We start from the raw sequence: 8,159 nt of genomic DNA on the forward strand, positions 1-8,159 counted from the left end.
ACTGAATTTAAAAAGAAATAATAAAAAATATTCAGAATAAATTAATAACATCGAAAATAACATCTAATTGTTATAAATAAATGTATGAAATATTTTATTTTTATGCAATTTGTATAAACGATGGGGAATATTAAATGAGGGTGAATTTGATAATAATAAAATAACAAGAAAATCTACAGGAAGAAGAGGAGATTGAAAAAAGAAAAGAAAGAAACGGTCAGAAGCAAGACATAATCTTAGAAAAGGTATAAGCTGGCTCTGGGCAGATTAAATTTAGAATTGGTCGGGTAGGCTTGGGCTTACCGGGTCCTAAATCTTCTCTGACGTGTAACGCACAGAGTACGGAGTGTGCGATATCGAAGTACGGGAACATTTTCAATTTAATGACCTGATTGGCCATGTCGAGGAATGCTTCGGGATCCATTTTGATTGATTTTCACTTGCCCCGGGATACACTATGGCTTTTTTGTTCACGGAGATCGTGTCTTTCGGCGTTCAACAAATCTTCGATTTAAAACAAAGTCACGGGCGCCCGCGAACGACGCTAGCTATGCGCCGTCTGCTAGATTTGGTCGTCTGCTAGTTATGGAACCGGTCCCTACTATTAGAACCTTATCGTCGAGAACGCAGTAGATTTCATAGTTTCTTTGAAACACCTCCCCACAGATGGCAGTAAATGATTGCATTTGTATATATTTTTCATTGCCTTGCTTTTTAAAGAATTTAGAGTTATACAAAGTTATACAACGTGAAACTTTAAGTTTATAATTTATCGAATTATATCGAATTATATTTATAAAAAGTTAATGCATGCATTTAAAAGAAATTTCAACTGTAACGGTAATTTTTCTTTTCCCTTTTTGAATAATAGTTTTATATTTTTTAGTTTTAAAATATAGAAGTAAATTGTAAATGCTGTATCTCCGGCCAATTTTATGTCGGTGATACAGATTCATTGTTTCGAAAAAGATTGCGTAATTATATGATGCCGCATATTTTTTTTATCGCATACATTAGTCGCCTCGAAAGTAAAAATTGCACACGTGAAGGGGATACAGCACCTTTCATTCATGAAACTGAAATATCTTACTGTTTTGAAAATGTTTCAATTGCTCTTTTGAATAGCCTTCTAGCTTGTAATCTTATAGCGATAGATATCTTATTTCTACTAACATTTCCGCAATGCTACATTCATGTATATGTAATCTCAAATCCGTGTAGCAAGGTATCGGACAAATGGGCAACTTCATGAAATTTTATTCAAAAAATGTGATATGCTTATCTAATCATAGTGGCACATGAGTATAAGTTGCTTAAACATATATAAATATCTCCTGGAAAAGATTAAACCCATTGCTAATAATGATCCACGATAGAATAACGTGGAATTATAGAAAGAAAAATTTGAAGTAACGGGCAAGGGATTATCGCGATTAAATAAGAAATACAGACACAACGAAAGGTGAACATTGTTCTCATTTGAATGTTGCATGTATTAAATAAATTTGCATACGAAATTGTCGTTGGCATTGCTATCCAAAATTATTGTGTACGATTACGATTTTAACTTTTGATCGAAGGCACGATAAAAAAGGACTTATAAAAAACGGTGTATTTTTTATTTAGGTTGCTTCAAAAGCCAAAACTTTTGTGAAGTGCATCGAGCAATATATGTGGCCAATGCGTCGGGCGAAGTCGAATATCGTAACTTCGTCTCTGATCTAACTTTGATTCAAACTTTCAATCATTTTTCAAAGTGCCTTCCACCTTTAAGTACAAACAATGGTAAGACTCTTCTTTGAGATTCTAATTTGAGTGATTGTTTACTTTTTTTATGTATTTTGGTGGTAACTTTCAGAGAGACGGAGTGAGATTACGCCAACATGCCTCAAAAAGATCTAGTGATGTGTTATATGAGGATAAAAGTTCTTCTAAGAAGAAGGAAGTACTGCCAAATGAAACTCAACATTTACTTTTCCTCTTTACATTTTATTTATTTATGTCCATCATCATAATCACATTTGAGAAGAAATTACCTGAACCATTAACAATTAATAAAGAAGGATTGCATCCTGGAAGATTTATAGCAGAAAGAGCACATAATCATCTGGTGAATCTTACATCTATTGGGCCACGAATTGTTGGAAGTTATGAGAATGAAGTGTTGGCAATTAAATATTTAACAAACATTATCAATAGTGTAGTTAAGGATCCCAATGTGAATCATCACATTTTAGTCACTGTAACCAAACATAGTGGAGCTTTCCCCTTAAAATTTCTAGATGGAATGACAAATGTGTATAGAAATGTTCAAAATGTCATTGTTAGAATTGGCCCACACAGACCCACACAGAGCAGTTTGTTGATAAATTGTCATTTTGATACCTTTCCAGAAAGTCCTGGTAAAGATCAATAAGAAAATATAATGAAAAAAATGCGATTATAAATAATATTGAAGTGTTAATATTGTTTTAAATTCTAGGTGGATCTGATGATGGAGCTGGTTGTGCTGTGATGTTAGAAATTTTACGTGTGATTGCTCATAGTTCAAAGTTGTTAAAGCATAACATTATATTTTTATTTAATGGTGCTGAAGAAAATTTATTACAGGTATATTAATTATGTACAATATTAAAGAACAAATTACATGTACTTTATAATATGTGCTTCTTAAAATTATGTATATTATGTAATTTATGCAGGTTTTCTAATTTAATGAAATTGTATAATGTATACAGGCTTCTCATGGCTTTATAACGCAACATTCTTGGGCTAAGGAAGTGCGTGCTTTTATAAATTTGGAAGCTTGTGGTGCCGGCGGTCGTGAATTATTGTTTCAGGCTGGACCTGATAGCTCTTGGATCCTTCAGGTAGTACTGAATGGTAACAATGTTTCCTATTATGGGTGTTATTATATATTTTTGTTTTTTGCAGATATATGCTAAATCTGTTCCCTATCCCTATGCATCATCTTTAGCTCAAGAAATATTTGAAAGTGGTATTGTACCTGGAGATACCGATTTTCGAATATTTAGAGATTTCGGAAACGTTTCTGGTACTTATTTTACATTATCTATTACTTTTTTCTATTTATTTCTTATTTTATTTATTCTAGTTACTTTTATATGCTCTCTTATAAATAGAAAAAATTAATTATATTTAAAAAATATCATAGGTCTTGATTTTGCTTGGGCAACCAATGGATATGTGTATCATACAAAATATGATAATATTCATCAAATACCGTTAGGCTCTCTGCAAAGGACTGGGGATAATATTCTTGCTTTAATACAAGGAATAGTGCTAGATAATAATTTATCCGATGCACCTATTCAGGATCATGTAGGGAATCCTGTGTTCTTTGACTTTTTAGGCAGTTTTGTTATCAGATGGCCACAGTATGTGTCAAGTACAATCAATATTATTAGCATAATTGCTGGTATATATTCGATATATTTAAACACACAAAACGTGCGAAGAGGTATGTTATTTCACCAAATTTATTAATGTAGGATGTAGGGTATAATTTCAATGTGATTTAAATTTTGAATATTCATTTAGATGTAAAAAAATCAGTATACTTAAAACACTTACTATTGTGTACTGGAGCAATAATTGTTTCATGGCTAGTCTCTGTAATTTCCTGCACATTAATTGCACTAGTCCTTACCAAGCTCGGGAAAGTAATGAGTTGGTATGCAAGACCAGCATGGTTGTTCTTCTTGTACGTGGTTCCAACTATTTTCGTATCCATGACATTTTTCTTGTATGTTGGATCGCGTCAAAAGAAAGCAAGTTGCACCACAATTATACGTCCTAATTCAATAATATTTTTAGTGTTATTTTAATTGTAATTAAAATTTTGATTTCGTAGAAAGTTAAGTCTGCATGGACTTTATATCAAATATACTGTGATTCATATTCCATGATATGGATGTCTGTTCTTTTTTGCTGCGTTATATTCGAAATACGATCTGGTTTTATACCACTGCACTGGGTTGTATTTCCTACTCTTGGAAATATACTTCGATATAATTTCTTTAATAAATGGAGAGGTATTATGATATATTAATAACGTTGCGCAACAATATCACAGTGTTAAATACATTATTTTTTAAACATTTCACATTTAGGTTGGAAATGGCTTTTTTATTATTTAGCGACAATGTCTTTGCCTTATATACAATCGTTCTACTTAGCAATTGGAGCTCTTTATCTTTTTATTCCCATAATGGGGCGATCTGGTAGTAGTATCAATTCGGAAGTTGTTATGGCTAACATGTTATGCATACTCTTCTGCCTCCTACTTAGTTTCACGGTAAATTATTTAAATAGTTAAAAGATTATTTTAAAAGATTAGGTTAAAAGATTTAATGACTAATAATTTTCTTCTTTTAGTTACCATTTGTACTTTTAATCAAAAATGCAGAGAGAGTCCTAAGTGTATTAGTGGGAATATTTTTAATAACTATGGGCCTATTAATTTTGACTCCGCTTGGTTTTCCTTATAGTGGTGATTTATCGTCGTTAGCGCCTGAACGATTTATGATTGCGGTAAAGATTAAATTGTTATAACTGTCTTTAAAAAAAAAAAATCGTTTTACAATGTTATATACATATTCAATTTATAGCACTCGCAAAGACAATATTACGATATTAATGGTAACTTACGGCATTCTGGAACTGGATATTGGATAGCTGATTTAGATATGAATAGTCCACATAGCGTGGAAGCTATGGTACCTGAAATAGGTGCTGTTTCGTCAACAGTGAAAGATTGCGAGAAAGAATTATATTGCGGCCTACCATATTTTATGCCTGTCACAACATTTTTGTGGTATGCATTTTACTTAACATTAAATTTAATAAAAAAATATTAGGATAATTAAATAAAATACATATCAAATATAAAAATATTTCTAACAGGAAAACAAGTTGGATTCCAGGTCCTGCACCACTGATTAGTATTCCAACGAAGATCGAACAAATTTCAAAGACCTCGAAACAAAATATCGTCAGTTTTACCTTTAACGTTACAGGTAATTTTTTTGTAAATATATAAACTACTAAGTGATAATGAAAAATTCGAATTAAAAATTTATTTCCAGGCCCTGATCATATAAGTATAATTTTGTCTCCGTACAAAGGTGTTCACTTAGAGAGGTGGTCTATTATAGAAGGAAAACCATTAGAAGGACCTAAATGGAACGACAGGGAGACATATTTTATTTATTATTCTTGTGCGTCCGACTGTGTTCCTTTTACATTTTCCCTCGAGTTGAATGTAAGTAAAGTTTCATATTTAAATAGACAAACTTATATACTAATTGTGTATTATTATCTTCTTAACAATTTTTATAATGTTTATATAGGTAAATAATATGCCGAAAACTCCATGCTTAACAGTAGCATTGGGTGGTCATTTTTTGCATGGTGAACACCAAACATCATTGAGATTTAAACGATTCTTAGCACAATTTCCATCTTGGACAGTCGTCACCCCATGGACAGCAACGTACACCTCTTGGGAATTTTAACACGATTAAGAACTGATTGTATCGGTATTAAGTACATTTGCGTGAAAATAGTTAGCGACAGCCTAACGGGAACGGCACTTACTAGGTTAGTTTTAGATACGTTTAAAAGACATATAATACCTTAACAATGCAAACTATAAGCTTAAGAGTTAGAGTAATCCCATATTATACGTGCTAATACTTTGCAATCGCAATATAGCAAGAGGCATTGATAAAACATTTAAAAAAAAATAACAGAAAAAAGACAAAAAAAAAATATCAAAGAATGAAACGTTTTTCATTCTATTTATATAAATTTTTTACTAGTACCTTATGGAAGCGTTGAGAAAAATTTTTTCGAGGTAGCTCGTAAGAAACAAAGGATAACGATTGCCCGTAAGAAACTTTCGATTTCACTAATTGTAATTACACGTAGGGTACCGTAATTTAGCATATCAAACGTATACCTTAGAGCTCAGAATTAATTTTTAAACGCTAGAGAATTAACAATTATTCGCAGACCAACTAATCTGTAATAGCAGATAGTGAGTTCAGAGAGAGATCGAAGTATTACAAAGCCATCACACACCATGCGACGATTACCCTTTTATTGTAATTGTCATGGTTAAGAATACTGTTTGATGATTGTACGAAAAAGGAGTGAAAGCAATCGTGCACGTGCACATTTTACGATCCTGTGTGAACATCTTTAGAAGCACAAATGCAATAGTCTGCTTTATTATACAAACGTACTAAGGTTTCTTCTAGTTTAATTTAGCAAGTAAAGTTTAGTCCATAGCGATTTCAACTTTTCCACCATCGAATTTTATAATTATTGCATACATCCTTGCATACATGCATTTTCTTTTTTAGCGTTTCGTTGTGTTTTATACTATAATTGTTTGTAGTACTATGTGATTACGGATTATACGGTCAGAAATTGAACGTATTTGTTAGAATTTAACAAAGTGATTTATTGATGGATTGTTAACATTTTTGTTGTGCTGAGTATTCTTGGGCGGAGGGACGTTTTCTTTTCTTTTTTTCTTATTTCATTCGCTTTTTCTTTTATATATTTATTGCAGCAAAGAGACTTAAGTTATTTTGAATGTTATTAGTTAACTTATGATACTTCGTTTTTATACCATTGATGAATGTATGCAATAGTCGCTATATAATTTAAGTATATCGTTCGTATAGGATATTGAACAGTAAGAAATAGCGCGACAGGTTAAAATGCATTTTACTCAAGAAATATTTATCGAATTAAACACGTTCGAGTATAATTGTAAGGGAACTATGCCAATATCGGTAGCCAATCGCGTAGCCGGAATTAAGTTCAAAGTATTAATAGGTGGTAACATGAGAAATTTCAGTACAAGAAGATATTACTTTTACACCGACGTAAAAGGGAATGAAACGCATAAAAATGTTCAGCTTGTTACGTGGAAACGTGAGAAAATTTAATTTTTTACAATTAACATTTTGATAAGCTTCAATAGAAATTTAATATAAATCATGGATTAAACGTTTTTCTTTGATTAACGATTGGAATGCTTAAAATCTTATTCCCAGATTTTCTTTCTTTGATCTTTTGAATTTATCATCTAATTAATGTCAACTGATGGTTTTATTGTTTCGAACGTGTTAATTGTACACTTTTTATTGCACAAATTTTCGCTACGACTCTATTGAACGATGCTGCACAATATTAAAAATCAAAATGTGAATATTGTTATGGTGTTTTAGTTACATTGTACGCACATATATGGGTATGGACTTGTATTGTATTATTTATGAAGATTTGATCAAATTATTTTTACCTGTTGATTAAAAAGAGGAAAGGTAGTAATTGATTGTGGTTGAATTAAAGCAACTAATGGCACTGAGGAATATCACCCCAATGATTTCGTTGTCCCTGAATTTTTTTTTTTTTTTTTTTTAAATGAGTACGTTCAAATGTCCATATGTTTCTGCTGCTGTTTAACATCCACGTTATAATCTTATATGTACTGTTATTATTTTTATTTAGTCGTTTTTGTTAAACAAGAAAAGGTTAGGTGAGTAATAAAAGTGTTGAGAATTGAATTCTCTTGTGCGATTATTTTTCCCATTGTGATTACATCTACATTTATATATTTCAATCTATGATAACAGCAAAATGGATTTGTTTTATCGAATTTATCAGATGGAACCTAAATTTCACGTAAAAGCGGTCGGTGACAAAATTCAACTGGATAACATGGAAATTTTTCGTAACTATTAGATGATAGTGTTACAGAATTAATTGTTACCGCTGTCCATTCATCGATCGGATTAATTTCCTGCTTCCGAGTCCATTATGCAAGCGGCCTGGGTGAATTCCATTATCTGAATGGAATTAAATTTTGACATAAACTCTATTTCAAGACTTTTAAAGATTAAAAATGTTGAGGAGTTAAAATTAAAAAATTTTTTAATTTAAAAATTTTTAAATGTTCAAATTTTCAAATCTTTATTTGAAAAATAAACAATATAAACCCCGATTAATTACCCAAAACAGAATAAAAAATAAATAAGCATATCTTCAACCCTCTCATCTTCCCTCAATATCTGCCTATTTTTAAGCATCTTACCTAACACAGCAACAGAAACTGCCATTGC

At 31.4% G+C, this 8,159-nt stretch overlaps 2 protein-coding genes across 2 annotated transcripts in view; one reads left to right on the forward strand and one right to left on the reverse strand.

Annotated features, from left to right (window-relative positions):
* LOC108579785 (trimeric intracellular cation channel type B) overlaps positions 1-629 on the reverse strand; it is a 2,676-nt gene extending 2,047 nt beyond the window's left edge. Inside the window, exon 1 of the mRNA XM_017943395.1 lies at positions 304-629. Coding sequence (XP_017798884.1) covers positions 304-424 — 121 coding nt within the window. The 5' untranslated portion in view covers positions 425-629. The remainder of the gene's footprint in view (positions 1-303) is intronic.
* Positions 630-1,705: 1,076 nt separating this feature from the next.
* LOC108579767 (endoplasmic reticulum metallopeptidase 1-like) lies at positions 1,706-5,738 on the forward strand. Its single transcript, XM_017943375.1, has 14 exons — positions 1,706-1,785; positions 1,859-2,402; positions 2,483-2,610; positions 2,739-2,870; positions 2,935-3,055; positions 3,176-3,481; positions 3,562-3,795; positions 3,879-4,055; positions 4,134-4,318; positions 4,399-4,554; positions 4,632-4,837; positions 4,927-5,039; positions 5,109-5,284; positions 5,373-5,738. The coding sequence occupies exons 1-14, from the start codon at positions 1,783-1,785 to the stop codon at positions 5,535-5,537; spliced, it is 2,646 nt and encodes an 881-aa protein (XP_017798864.1). The 5' UTR covers positions 1,706-1,782; the 3' UTR covers positions 5,538-5,738.
* Positions 5,739-8,159: the final 2,421 nt, after the last annotated feature.

Source organism: Habropoda laboriosa, unplaced genomic scaffold, assembly GCF_001263275.1.
Source record: "Habropoda laboriosa isolate 0110345459 unplaced genomic scaffold, ASM126327v1 scaffold72, whole genome shotgun sequence".
Taxonomy (NCBI): Eukaryota; Metazoa; Arthropoda; class Insecta; order Hymenoptera; family Apidae; genus Habropoda; species Habropoda laboriosa.